General features: G+C 35.9%; 1 protein-coding gene across 1 annotated transcript in view; it reads left to right on the top strand.

Annotated features, from left to right (window-relative positions):
- The window catches only part of PTPRM (protein tyrosine phosphatase receptor type M), a gene marked incomplete at its 5' end in the record, with an annotated part of 476,815 nt that overhangs the window by 163,368 nt on the left and 297,873 nt on the right, over nucleotides 1-15,574 (top strand). Inside the window, 2 exons of the mRNA XM_080610125.1 lie at nucleotides 165-243; nucleotides 3,335-3,450. Of these exons, the coding sequence (XP_080466251.1) occupies nucleotides 165-243; nucleotides 3,335-3,450 (195 nt within the window). The remainder of the gene's footprint in view (nucleotides 1-164; nucleotides 244-3,334; nucleotides 3,451-15,574) is intronic.

Here is a 15,574-nt window from a genome sequence, read left to right as displayed (position 1 = left end):
ATTTTAATGAGAAGAACAACACATTTTGAGGGTTTTTTTGATTGCATTTTGTTTTCAAAGTCTTCTCAACATATTAAAAAATTAGATGTATTTTCCATAACAGAATATTTTTATATTCCCTGTGTTACAAAGCTGGTAACTGAAATTCTCTTTTTGCTTCTCAGGTTGTTTTTGAAGTGGTCACTTCAGGTCATCCAGGATATGTGGCTATTGATGAAGTGAAAGTTTTAGGACATCCATGTAGTAAGTACCTATCCACTATTTTAAAGCTAGCTCCCTAAAATGAATAAGCCACTATGCTTCAACACGTGTGGAGCAAAAGATAAGAAGAATATCAGAAAACAATGTAATTGCTATAAATGTAGGCTGAGTACGTACAACGTGTTTCTAGCATTTGAGCACTGCACCTTACTGGCTTTAGAGACATCTCTTACATGCACCTCGTGTACAGCACTTGGCATGAGCCCCAGAGCCATCTAACGACTCCTTCAGAACAAAAGTCATCAAGATTTGTTGACCATTTTTCTGTCTGCATGAAAACATCTGTGCAACCACAAGCTGAGACGTTAGTGAGAGCAGATGAAATTTACAAGAGCCGAATATATATGATTTTTCTTTCCAAGGCTTAGAAAGAAGAAAACTCAGCTGGCTGAGGGCTGAGGCTTTGCTAAGCAAGGTTACTTAGGGTGCTTCATGAGGTTCATGGCTTAATTTCTGCACTGTTTTACTTATATTTCAGGTAGGTTTCCGTACCCCATTATTAAGGATATGTAATACTTAGCTATCCTAAGTTCTTTTAAAACTGATGTCAAAACAAACCCTTGTAAATTAATGCTTTAATACAGTAATCCAGACGTAATTGAACAGACTACTTAAGATAAATGATGATTTCACATAGCTGCTATTTGTTATATGTGTTAAGATCATATATGGAATTGTAGGTTGTTAACTTCCTGACCAAATGACAGAGTGGGGAAAAAGACACCTAACTTCTGTGTAATTGTTCAGCATCTTGTGCTTGCATGAGTTCTTTATGGCTTTTAAGAGCTGTGATTTAAAATAAGAAGTGATTATCTGTTAGTAACAGAGCACCTCATAAAAATGGCTTTAGTGTTAGTGGCAAGAAGATACAGACATTTCTTCAAATACAGAGAGAGTTATGCAGAATCAGCAACTGTTACTTCTGAATCACTTAGTTCTAATAAACACAGCAGGCTCTCATGTTGTTAGACAGTATTTGTGCTTCTGCATTTTGAATTTTTATCTTTGGTTCAGATAGGGTAAGTCTAAGGCAGCATTTTATCAGCTTAATAATTTTTCTCATACAGATTTTGAGAGATTTGATCTGTACATTTGTACCAATCAATTCTCAAAACCTGCAAATAGCTCTTGTTTGTGTGGAGACTGAGTTATACGCCATAGTGCGTCGAGTTCTAACGTGGCAGTGCTGAAATGCAAAAGCTTTAATGAAAAGTTCTTTGATCAAGTAATTAAAATGTTAGAAATTAAGACATCAAACCAGTTATATTGTCTACAGGAAAATTGAAAATCGTGTGAAAATTGGAATAGAGCTACTGTATGTCTAAAACTTTGCAAGACTCATAATGCTATTATTTCTGTATATTGCCAGAAAAAGTACTTATGGAATGATTAACTCTTTAAACACAAACTGAAATAGGAAAAATATTTGCTAGGCAGTTTTCTGGATAGGATGGATGAAGACCAAGCAGAACACAAGCTCTAGGCATGTAGAACTGAAAGGGATAGATTGTGGTGGGTGGGTGAGGTTTTTCTTGTGTGTGTATTTGTTTTTAAGACCTAATGCCCCTCTTCACCCTCTTCACCAAGTGGGGTAAAAGCAGATGTAAAAAAAAAAAAAAAAATTGACTGAGAAATGGGGAACTTGCTGGTGAATGTAGTGGTTAGTTAGACATTAATAGCTAGATAGGCAAAGAAAAAGGTGACTTTGGCTCCATCCCTGACAGTGTTCAAGGCCAGGCTGGACAGAGTCTTGGGCGACATGGTCTATGGTGAGGCATCCCAAATGATGGCAGGGGGTTTGGAAGTAGATGATCTTAAGGTTCTTTCAAACCCTCACCATTATATGGTTTGATAAGGCTGTCTTTTCTAATTGGGAAGTGTTCAGAAAAAAAAAAAAAAAAAAGAAACAGTATGTCTAATCATTTGCTCTAAGGGCAGTTATAATGAAAAGATTTTGTTCTGTAGTTAGATATTAATTTGAACTATTTTATTCCATCATCTTCTCCTTCTTATACTGCTTTGCACTGGATATTAACCAACTTTTTCTTGAATTCTGGTAGCTGATTACTTATAATTCCTAACAAACAAGTGCAGTTTCTCCCGGTGATGAGATCTTTTAAGAAAATGTCACCAACACTGTAAATGGTTGTGCTGCTCTGCTACAAAATGCATGTTTATTTTGCCAGTTTACTTCTAGCACGAGCATTTCCATGTCTGAAAGTAATATTCAGAGCCTGGCTTATTTACTAGTATTAGTCAGTGCAAAAAAGTCACCTGCAGTAGGATTTGAATGGTTGAGAATGCTGCCTTTTCAAGGATAAGTTTCTATATCAAATTTCTATATTTTTCTGTGTCATGTGGTTGACTCTTTCCAATGAAACAAAAATATTCATACTATCCTTCCTCCATCAGTGAACATAGTTCTTGTTTGAATATTTATTTCATTTATTAGGTTATTTGTAGCTTTAATGCTTAAATTTTTACTGGAAATGTTTTCTTTTTCTAAATGAAAAATGCGAATTGGTAAGGAGAATGCATTGTGTTTTGGGTCTTTTTTGTTTGTTTGGGTTTTTTTCCTTCAGTGTTGTTGAAAATAATTTTATTTAAAGAATACAGCTGTAGTTGGTGAGAAGTGCTGTGTTAGTATTTTAGCTGTTTTATGTGCTACATTTCTCAAGCATCTCCTCTATAGACGCAGTACCTGGTTAAAACAAAAAACTTTTTTCCCTGACAACATCAGTCAACTTCTTACTGTTTTGTCTAGTTGGTAGTGTAAGTATCTAATAGTTTGGTGGGTTTTTTTCAAAACATAATTAGTTTCTAATATGATCTTTATTAATAGAGTGTTATTACCAGAGGGGCGCTGAGCTAAGATAATTTACACAGCAAGAACAATTAAAGAGCACCCTTCTCTTCTGCTCTTCCCAGGTACAGAAGTAAATCAATGTAAAATCTAATGTGTAGTCAATAATTTAAATCTTTTAAAGCAAGGCTATTTAATTTGCTCGGTGTATTGTTCATAGCCAGTACTTCCATGTTGTATAACTCCTGTACTCTTATCTTATTCCAACAGCAAAAACTCCCCACTTCTTGCGTCTTCAGAGTGTGGAAGTCAATGCAGGACAATTTGCTACTTTTCAATGCACTGCCAATGGTGGAACAGACTCAGGTGACAGACTCTGGTTACAGGTAATTTCTTTACTAATGCAATGATCTGCTGGGAGGAGAGTTTGCCACTCTAAAAGGAATGTAAAACATGAAAATGATAGGGCTGTCCATTTCATCAGTATTAGATTTTTATAGCCGCTTTGCACTGCCGCATATTAGATGTTGTACTGTAGAAAATTATACTGGAAGATTTTCTTCTCTTGTTCCAATGGGGTGCCTTATTAAAAATAAAGGTATTGTTTTTGTTACTTGTGGTGATCATGAATAAAGGCTAAGAGGAAGAGCCAAGGAAGGCTCTTCCTCTTGGCCAAGAGAAAGGCCAATGAAGAGCGCATGACTTTCTCATGTCTATGCTGGCTAACTGCAACATTAAATACAATGATTTTCTCTGTTTACCTCTATCTCTGTTTAGTATTTTCAGCTAGAATTGCATTGTTACTTTTTAAGCATGGAGAAGACCAGTATGACAGTCAGATCTGACCTTTTGTATTATAGAGCCAAAGGATCTTGCCTATATTCATTGTCTGTAATGTTTTACTTATTCAGTAATGTAACTTCTAGATAGGTGTCAGATCTTGATTTAAAGACTCTCTCCAACTCATTTTTTTTCAGTAAAGACAGTCTCCCCTTATCCATATATGTAACCTTGTATTAAAACCATGCATCTTACTTGATCTCTTTTAGTAATGGGCATGCAAGTTTAACTGCTGCCTTGTCTTACTGCCATCATTCCAGAGTTGTCTGTCCTCTACAGCAAACAGTAGTCTGTATTTGGACTTAGCTTTAGGATATAGTAACCTCCAGTTCCCTATGCTTTCCATACGTGAAAAACAGCTTGCTAAAACTGAGACATTGTCTGTGAGAAGTAAATAAGGATGCCTAAAATAATGCCTAAGGAGATCAGTCAGGTGCAAGTGCAGTATATGGAGAAGGTGGAATAGGAATATTGAAGCAGTAGTAACAGGTGGGACTTAGAGATGAAATTCTCTGTTTTTGTTGTTTAAACAGTTTCAGACTTTTACTATAGTCTTCCTTTGACATTGCACTTGATGCAAAATTTCATCAAGCATTTCAGAAATGATTCATTTTAAATATGACAGATTAAACAGATGAATAGTTATAAGGAAACCAGTGCGCAAGCAAATAAGTAAAACCACTTCAAAAGTGAAGACATACTTATCCATATACGAATGATGAACTGTTATGTCTGTCCAGAAAGAGCCTAATCAAGTACAGTAGAGGACAATGGAAACCTCTGTTACTTTCTTTTTGCAGGGTGTTTTTAATCTCTGTGCTGATTTAAAGCTGATATTTCTCTAATGATAGTTCTCTCCAGCCCTTTAAAGCCAGTATTACAGTGTTGAATTGATAAAATTAGACTCCCATCTTTCCTAAGCCAGTGAGATTTTTTGAAAGAATGATTTTTTCCAGTCATGAAAAGAGTTTAGCATGTATGGGAAAATAGAGGGTTGTTATTTCATCAATGATAACCTTTGTAGAGCGTTTGAACCTTTGCATAATGCTCTTTTGTAAAATTGAAAGTAGAATTCGATATAGGGTAATCCTGATTCCATTCAGTTTTTCCATATATTTCAGGACAGTATAACTTCAGCTTGAACTTTTTTGCATGGAATGTATAATCATGTACATGATTATGAGATTTATTTTCTTTTTCCTATATATGAAGAATAAGAAAGTAGAGACAGATTGACTGCTCGAGGAATTTTATCTTCCTGCAGGGCCACTATTTACTTATCCTGCCCATTCAAAATGCAAGTCGCTCTGGTAATCAGTCCAAGGTTGTGCAAATTCCAGGTGTGCCTTTGTGTAAGAACATTTTAAAAGTTGACAGGATCTCCTGGATAGCTTTGATTTATTTTTGTTCTTGTTTGCCAGTTTCCACAGATGTCTGCTGCAACTTTACTGTAAGGGTGATCAGACAGCTCCATTTGTAGAACACTGCAAATGAAGGCTATGAGATACAGTTCCCAACAGGATTAGCTGTATTTTAGTGTACTAAGTCACTGTTTGGTAACAGATCCCTGGGCCTTGCAGTTCTCCATCAATCACCTGAGACCATCTGGTTTCATGGTGTGATATTAAGGAATTTTGTATATGCCTACTTATAACATCTCATGACACTGACACAGGACCATGAGTACAATGGAGCTATCTGTAATAGCTGTCAGGAAACATGATATCTTCTATGTCATATGACTTGTTAAATGGATGTTAAAGATCCTTTCCTGCCCAGATAGAAGCAATATTCAACTACAAAACATCTTAATGAAAGATGTTCTTATGTACACTAGAGCCAGAATAAAATGAGCACCATTCTCTGGAGACTTTTATGCTAGTATGCAGGTAATAGGTTTTATGGTATTACAAATGAGTCATGCAATCTCTCTGATATGCCTACTTTGTCCATCAGTAATACTAAGCCCTTTCTAGAATTATTTTGACGTTGTGGGGACCTTTTGTGTTGTCTTGTTTGTTTGGTTTTTTTTTGTTTGGTTTTTGGTTGGGTTATTTTTGGTGGGTGGGGTTTTTTTTTGATTTGTTGTTTGGTTTTGTTGGGGTTTTTTTTGTTTGTTGTTTTTTTTTTCCTTTAGATTTATAAAACCTTGAGGGCAAGCTGCAGTAAATACATAAATAAATAATGGTTGTGTGATTTTTATCAGGGCCTCCTGAGCATTTCTGCCATGTAAGTCATATGAGGAGGCCTAATCTGTTTGGAATTTACGGTTCCAAAATATCATGAGATAATTTGCTCCCAAGTGATTCCAGTACCTGTCATTTGTTTTCAGATTCACATTGTTAGTCTGAAGTACAGGTAAATTGACAGAGTGAAATTACAAACCCACTGAGTTTAGTGACATTTCTGATTGTCTTCAGCATTGGCAGGATTTTACTCCTATACTTCTGTCTCTTTTATCTTGTACCTCTCACCTTGTATGTAGCAGAAGACTCTAAGTTTAGTACTACAGAATTTTTCTGGCAAACAAATATTTTACTTTTTGCAGTCTTTTAGAGACTGCAAGGGATAGATGTTCCTTAAAACAAATGAATAATCCTAGCTTGGTTGGTTATTTCAGTCTCCTCTTGGCTGAATAGTTGTTGGAAACAGCATAGATGTTCTTAGTGTAATAATGTCCAGGCTTTGAAGCAGTCTTAAGTGAAATCTGTAGTCCATTAGTTGTTTGGGGGTTTTTTTAATTATTTTTCGTTTCAAGCCTATCCCATTTTTATTTCCTATGGAATATGAAGTCTACTAATTTACGGAATATTATGGATTTTTTTTGCAATTAAAAGTGTGATAAGGGAACCACACTGTATAGGTTAGCTGTCCAAATTAGACCACTGAGCCATGAAATTTGTTTCATGATGCTGTGATCCATATTTACTCTTTGAGGAGAAGGAAGACAGAAAGCTGTTTTCCTATTCCACAGTGCAGTGTTTTGCAAGAGAAACATTTTTCCTGATCCTGCTAGGCAGCTGAGAACAGTAGTGCATGAGCTAGGATTGCAAACTTGTCAGAAGATTTGACAACAAATTGTGGGTATTTTCAGTGGTATCATTTAAAGTCAAGCAAAAGGACTCAAGAACACCACTCTGCATTATACAACTCTGTTTTTGTTTTTGTAGAAGGTCATTGACTAGATGTCTGTGAATTCACATCCCAATTAGGTTATGTTCCAAACATAAACATACTTTAAAAATAAATCTGCTGACACTAATGAAGGAATGTTTGTAATTAATAGATGTGTCCCCTCTGCTTGCATTTTCTTTAACACATCTGTGGACAACACAGGTTATTTGTTAGTATGGGATAGCTCTCTTTTTTATTGAATGATGGATTAAAAATGGCATTCCTGTGCTTCCACTGTAAGGATACAATATAGCCCTTACAGTGGGAATTACAGCAATTGCTATATTATTAATTTTGTTTTATTTCTTTTAATTAAATAAATGCCTTCTTGATACTACAAGCTCCAGAAGTTGACATCAAAAATAAGATAAAGCACTAGGCACTACAGAAGCCAGGAATCCCAAGGAATGGAAACACACTTCAGAAGGAGCAAGCAAACAAACCCAATACATCTTTAGGTGGAAGCCAGAGTTAGAATTTGGAAGAAATTAACATGTGGAACACAGAACAGTTAATAGTCAAGTGAAAGCAGCTGAGACAACATCTTCTGAAAAGCTTGTTCTTTTATTAGTGTCTGGTAGATTGGCACTAGAAACACAAATATGTATTATAGGAGAAAGAGAGCAGAATTCTTATTTGGAAATAACCTTCTTTTGATGCAGCCTGGAAGACTGAAAAAGCAAATATTTTGCTTTCCAGAAACATCTTTGAGCCAGGAATCTAAATTGTGCTTGCAAGTTAGAATGAAGTTTAGAAAAATAAAGATTTATTTAAAATCAGGTAGGTTTCTTGCACTGCAAGCCTGAGATATACACATACATAGACTTTGTTGCTCTGGAAGTGTATGAGGTTTGAACTATCATGTATTGAATATTTATATGTACAAAGTATTATATTAAATAGTAATCAAAATAAAAATTGTTATCAAGTGAATATTGCTTAAGTGTTAAAATAAATGTTTCCAAGGCAATACTTGGGAAAAGTCATGTCTCTGCAGTTAAAAGTTTGAACTTTTTGAGCCTACCTTTTTTAAGCTACATACTAATGTTTTGGGTTTTTTCCTTTTTTCCTGCAAAATTCCCATCTCATTCAACACAGGGGACATCCTCAGTTGATGAGTAGCTCATTAGTATGTGGGTTCCTTCACACAAGTATATTTAGGGCTTCACTTTGCCTATTAAATACTATACAAATCAGTTCTGAAACCAGGTTTATTAATTTTCTAATGGCTTACTATAATCTTAGAGCTTCACAATATTGTTTCTGTGGGATGGATTGATATGATCTTCATGTAATAGTTGAGGATCATAGACACTGATAAACAAAATCAACGTGTATTCCTTGTGTTTGGAAACAGTCTCTGAGACATCTGGACCTGATTCTCTGCATGTGAGGCACTGATCATGTGTCCGCTGATGTTAATTGCAACTATGAGTGGCCAGTACTCTGGGGAATTGACCTTTTCAAAGAGTTTTTTTCAAAGGCTTTGAGAATATCAGCAAACAGAAGAGTCTTGGATGCACTTTAAGTGACATGACAGAGGCACAGTTTTACTATAAAACTGAATCTTTTGATAATAATTTCTAAAGATTTGTTACAGCATCACTAAACATGTGACAGTTGCCTTTTTCAGGGACTTGTACCTTGACTCTGTGGGTAGCCTTTCTTTGGGCGAGGTTCCTCAAATAGTGGAAAGCTACAGTTGATGAGAAAGAGAGGTCATCATTTCAGTGAAGCACTGTTTTTCCTAGCCTCATTCTAAAACGTGGTTGAAATTCAAATAATTATTTATAAGTTTAATTCTCAGGCACGTAACATTTATTGCAGAGATACAGACCTAAGTGCAGTAATTTGTTGAAGGTAAGCAAATAACAATAGCATCTTTGGATGTATCTGACAGCTGTAATAAATGGCATCATCAGACTTGCCAATAGCAAGAGGTTAATGGGTATTCTCTGATAGAAGGGGAGCGGGTAAAGTCTTTCATACCTCCATACCATGTGTACCTGCGGAACACATGCTACTTCATTTGCAGCCAACAAACTGAATAGTATCACTCTCATGGCCACTCTACCCTGTGTAAACAGTTTATAACCTGTTAATAAGGGATTTCACTTTTCTTCTTGCCTTTCCTGAAAGCTGCCTTTCCCCTTACTCAATGTATATTTTTGTGTATCTTCAGTAATCTTTTGCTGAAGGTATGAAGAGTATGAAAGGTTTTATTCCTCTACATGCAGAACTGCAAAACCTGTATGCATTATGTATTATTAGTCAAAGGTAGAGGTCTAACCCTGTGTCAGAGGGAGTTCTGGAAAGCAAATTACTTTCTGTAGGAACACACACACACACACACACACACACAAATGAGAGGTATCAAAAACATCCTTGTGAGAGTGTAGAACCAGTGTAATGACTCCTGGCAAATTATGAAGATAAAGTACATTTATAGGATATACAAAGTATGTACGTGCTTGTGTGTGCACATATGCTTCTTTATGTGAATCACATGAAGTATACCATAAGGTACAAGAGTTTTGGGAGAATTTTTTGTTAGGCTGTAAACTCTGATGCTTTCATATAAGTGCAATTTTCATTGCTACATCTGGAAGCACTTGAGGAAAAAATGTTTCAGCCATTCTTGAGTGCTAAGATAATGAAGCAGTATTTTACCTGTTAAAATTAAATCATATGCATATGTAACAACTTAGTAACACAAACAGGTGGAACCATTAATGTAAACTGTACTATGAGGTAGGCCTAAAGAAGATGTTCCTTTGAATATTAAAAAAATGGTATGGGTTTGATCAGTAGGTGCTTTTGTGTACTGTGGGAGTGTCAAGTGGCAGCTCGACAAAGTTTGTTTGCAAGTAACCTGAAAAGTCAGTAGCTTTTGATCCTCCTCATTTGCTGAAGATGTCTTCTTACACCTTATGTGCGTAGTGTCAGAAGTGCCACTTAAGAGAGCCATTATTATTTTTTTTAACAAGGATGATATGACACTTGGACTTTGGACAAAAATCTTGTGGTAACAGGTAGTTGTTCTTTTTTCTTCTTCCTTTTTCCCTATTTTAGAACCGTTTCTCAAGTATTCAGAAACTACCAGATACTAATGAATTGACTACATACTACACTGATTTGCAGAAAATTTGTGGACATTTGTGGACATAAGCAAGTTAGAGGAAATGCAATTAAATTTATTCCTTTCCTCCAACCTTATTCCACTCCCATAGATAATCTCATTTGATGAAATGACCCATAAGAAAAGTTGTGCTGGTATTACCTTTATTAGTCTAACCTTTTTGACATTCTTGTCTGAATTTGAAAGTGAAGTGATGAAAGTAGTATTCTCTTTTCAAGAAACTCAGTGTAATGTGTTAATCTAATGGTTATTTTGGAGTGTTAAATAACATAGTACATGGTGATTAGCAAACTTGAGATAATGGAGAAATTGACCTGTGCCATGGAAGGCTGGTTAAATTCAGCTTGTGTTTTAAAAGTGTGTTAAGTATGCCTGTTTCTGGACTCTGAAGACTGCCTTGATATGAAACACAGTTCAGCAGCAGTAGAATCACTTAAGGACACATATAAGTTAGGCAATTGATGAAGTAAATTCGATAAGCTTTCTGTGCTAAGCTCTTGGACCTTTGGAAGAAAAAAAAAGAGTGACCTTTACAATGAATACTGTACTTAAAATGTACAAACTTACTGTTGGAGGGTATCATGTTCTAATTGGAGTTGAATGGGGGGTTCTTTTTTAAAACCAAGGGCTGTTGAAACTTCTTTGAGACAAGGAGAATGAAAGTAAAGATTAAATTAAATTAAACCCAAAGGGAAAATGACAGGAAGGAAAAATAGAGCATTGGGGAAAGTGTGTATTGGGGGTGGGAGCTGTGAAACTGACTTAGTAAGACCAAAAGACCTCCAGCCAAACCCCTCTGCATTAGCTTCCCTCTTACATGAAATAATGTATACCTTATTTATTTAGCTTATTATTGCTATGGTTGCATTTCTTCACCAATTGCATTCTCACCATTGGGGAGTTTACTATAATTCCCTTTAACCATAGGCATGTGTCTCTTCTTACCATTCATTCCTTCCATTTAAAAGAATCTTTTCAGTAGGCCATTGCCTCACACTTAACAGGGCATGGTTTCTCATCCTGAAATGCGTGTGCTACTTTCTTGGCTACTTCTTCTTACTTGCTTTGTGGGACTTAGTATCTCTTTGGTTTTACCCGCTATTCTGGTTGTTTAAAACCTTGGTTGCCCCAGAAGACATGTTGGTCTTCCTGCATCCCATGTTGCTTTTCTTCCCAACAAGGTAACACTTTTCCAATGAAGAGAATGTGGGACGTGAAGGCACTGTTTTTTAACTGTCCTGTTATGTGCTTGGATAGAAAAGGCAGACAAATGCCTGGATTAGTATATTTTGCATTGCGTATACAGATGAAAACTATGCTAATGATCTTTACTTTCTCATTTTCTCCTCATTACTTTGCTCCTACCTAGCCCCTCCATAAAGCCTGGTGTTTGCAGAATGTCAAACCAGAGTATTTAAAATCAATAAATAATAAAATAAAAAAGTATGTTATCTTCATCTTTTTAGCAAGGTGTTCATCCTGATTCTTGGAATTTTTAATCATAGAATCATAGAATAGTTAGGGTTGGAAAGGACCTTAAGATCATCTAGTTCCAACCTCCCTGCCACGGGCAAGGACACCTCTCAATAAACCATGCCACCCAAGGCTCTGTCCAACTTGGCCTTGAACACCACCAGGGACGAAGCATTCACAACCTCCCTGGGCAACCCATTCCAGCGCCTCACCACCCTTACAGTAAAGAATTTCTTCCTTATATCCAATCTAAACTTCCCCTGTTTAAGTTTGAACCCGTTACCCCTTGTCCTGTCACTAAAGTCCCTGATGGAGAGTCCCCCCCCAGCATCCTTGTAGGCCCCCTTCAGATACTGGAAGGCTGCTATGAGGTCTCCATGCAGCCTTCTCTTCTCCAGGCTGAACAGCCCCAACTTTCTCAGCCTGTCTTCATACGGGAGGTGCTCCAGTCCCCTGATCATCCTCGTGGCCCTCCTCTGGACTTGTTCCAACAGTTCCATGTCCGTTTTTATGTTGAGGACACCAGAACTGCACACAATACTGCAAGTGAGGTCTCACGAGAGCAGAGTAGAGGGGCAGGATCACCTCCTTTGACCTGCTGATCACACTTCTTTTGATGCAGCCCAGGATACGGTTGGCTTTCTGAGCTGCGAGCGCACACTGAAGCTGGCTCATGCTCATTTTCTCATCGACCAGCACCCCCAAGTCCTTCTCCACAGGGCTGCTCTGGATCTCTTCTCTATTAATACAAATAAAAGGATGATGAGAAGTACTTAGTGTTGTGTATTTCAAAGAATTAAGATACCGTATTAGATTAAATGATTTTATAAGTACGGCTATGAGTTCAGCAGAATTCTTAGCAGCTACATGGATCATTGGCGCAATTTCTGTCCAAAGTATAAAACTCTTCATTAGAGAGCGATTTCACAGTGCTGTTTTCTCCAGATGTTTCTGAGGATATAGCTTCCTACAAGTCATTTTTTATTCTATTGCATGCTTTTAAAGATGAATGGAAAGAAGATTTGGAATTTTTATGTATTTTATGAGCACTGACATATTGTTAGATAATATAAACTCTTCTCAAACACTTTGGAATTTACTGGAAAACTGAAAAATAGATTGGGGGGTGTTGTTTTGGGATTTGGTTTTGTTTTTTTTTTCTTTTAAAATCTTAAAATCTCTGTGTAGTAATAACAGATTTGTTCCTGTCAGAATGATGGAAAACAATTTCTGTATGTGCAGAGTAGCTGCTTTAAGTAAATTACACTGATTTTAATGACTGCAAGAAATGAAATAATATCTTTGTGTACTTTCTGTGTGTTTAATTGTATCTTCAAGTAGATGTCATTGCTTAATATTTGAGAATGTAACTACATGATGTGTAACTTTAGTAATTTTTTTTTTACATTATTACCTGGCAGCTCCAGCCAGCATTTAGGTTTAGTCATAATAAACAGAGATTTATGGAGAGCTATGTGATTTAAAGAAAAGGCTCAGTTGCCGAACATTAAAATATTGAAAGCTGAAATATTTTTTGAAAGGTAAAATAATAACATTTTGCTGGAGTGCTCATTAGCTACACATGCAGAGTGCAATTCTGGCTCATAGCAGAATAATTCCAAATAGCACAATACTAATCTTCTTCCAGCACGGCTTCATTACTTAAATGAAATACACTTGTTAACTTACACAGATGCGTAATACAGGATAATCACAGGATCTGTGGTAGTTTTGATATAGACTGACAAACAGTTGTCTTGGTCATGAAAGCAGTTCTAGAAATTCAGAGGTAGAGCCAACTGTCTTAATTATTGGAATGATATGAACCCTGCAAAGCAATTTTGTTGAGGTATTAATTACTATTTGATTTAGATTTTATACATATTTTAAACAAAATTACTTTTGACACTGCTGATGTTATTTGAGATCCCACTAGTATGGCTCTAATCACAATTTTATAAATGTGCATATTTGAAATTGGGACAATGCTGACCCTTTCTTTTATTAAATATATGAAAAGCTCCTTAGTCTACCTGTATGGACAGAGGGTGACTGACTGACTGATGGTTCCTTTTAAGTCTCTTCTGTCAGAATTGTTGAAATATACCCTGAGAGTGATTAATGCAATGGTATTGCTGGATGTAACATCCCAGAACTTCAATCCCTTTGAATTACTGCTGCATTTTTGTTAAAACTATTTCTGAAAGGTTTAATATATATCTTGCTGTTAAATTGCTGTTCATTTAGAAAACTTAGTGTTAGTTCATTGCGTAAAAGAGACTTTAAGTCTCATTTAAATAACCATCAGCTTATTTATTTTCTTTCTAGCTTGCCTAAAATGAAAAAATAATATGCATTTTAAAGTGCTTTAAGCTGTCTCTGCATGCATTTTAATATGATGGATTTAATATATGGATTTTCAAGCTGTGTATATCCTGAAGTTAAATTAAGTTGTTTTTTTTTTTTTTTCATATCTCTACATATTAAGTAACACGTTGTTTAACAGAAAATTTATTCTTACAAGTGATTTACCACTTACATGTTTTTGTTAGTTGTCTTAAACTGTATTTTTAAAGTTGTGCATTTGTTTGTTTGAAAAGCTTTTTCTGAGCATTTGAAAACATTATGGGTTGCTCAGCAGCCAGTAGAATCTGTTATTTTCCGTTTTGGGTCTCAACGTCTTGCAGTCTTTTTTTGACCACAATTGTGGTCAAAAGTGTTCTGCTCTAAGAAGGTTAGATAGCTCTGCCCTGGGGACGTGGCCTTTATAGTCCAAGCAGGTCTAACATTAAATGATTATGGCAGTTTCCTCTTTCCAAAGTCTGAAGAGTCCTGTTCACACAGTTCTCTGATTCCCAGAGGCAGGAAGATCTTACAGGCTTAGTCTACGGTAAAGCCTCAGTCAGTCTTTCACATGGCAAAGCAGGGCTGAAGTAAAAAAGTAAAAAAACCCCTATTTATGTTTAAATTGTATTTAAACAAATAAAGCCCATCCAGAAAAGAGAAGCATACTACAGGTTTGCTCCACTTAACTGTTTTAATGAGTTCTAATATAGAGTACCACAGTGCTGCATTGTGGATCATGAGTTTTATAGTCGCCTGTGGAACGGGATTAGTAAATTACAGACTTAGCAATTTTTGTTTAATTTTAAGTACTTCTTGTGAATACTACTAAAAATAATAATTTGTAAAAAATAGTGTAGTGGGGTGAACTAATATGTTCAATAAATGAATGTTACTTTGATATCAGTAAGTTATTCTAGCCAATAGTATCTATTGACAATCACTACTGAGAGCTTGTCATTTTTCACACCATGCCATTTGTCATTTTTCGCAACCAAAACATGCCTGTTAAATATGGAAAAGGAAATATTATTGACTCTCTCCTCCAAATTTCGGATAGTGAAAACCATAAAAGTGACCACTGTCATACCTGTGCAGCTTCCTGAAGACAAATGTGAATCACAAATAAAGGGAGCAAAGCTGGCCATGTCCATAGAGTTAAAACAGAAGCCATTCTGTACTTATATATGAAAGATACATACCAAATTATAAATAGCTTTTTTCAGACTAAAAATAGTTTTTTGCCATTTTTCCCTTACTAAAATAAAGAGTCTGGGAGAGGTTGTAGGTGTAGGATTTTTTAATTATTTTTTTTTTCTGTGCAGCCTTTTTAGCTCTCTTCTCCAATGCCTGTGGATTGAACTTTTCTTATACTTGAATTCATTACCTTCATTACCTTTCCTTTATGTTCAGGTTTAAATCAATTAGGCAACTCTCCTATTCATTTGCTGTAGTCCTAGGAGAGAGAGAAGACTTGTTCTCTTGAGGTGGTTCTTTTTTTTCTTGTGGAAAGTAAACCAGTTACATTTCTTAGTCTCTGT

The sequence above is a fragment of the Psittacula echo genome (genome assembly GCF_963264785.1).
Source record: "Psittacula echo genome assembly, chromosome: 2".
NCBI lineage: Eukaryota > Metazoa > Chordata > Aves > Psittaciformes > Psittacidae > Psittacula > Psittacula echo.
The sequence above is the reverse complement of the archived record's forward strand: the minus strand, read 5'-3'. Positions and strand labels throughout refer to the sequence as shown.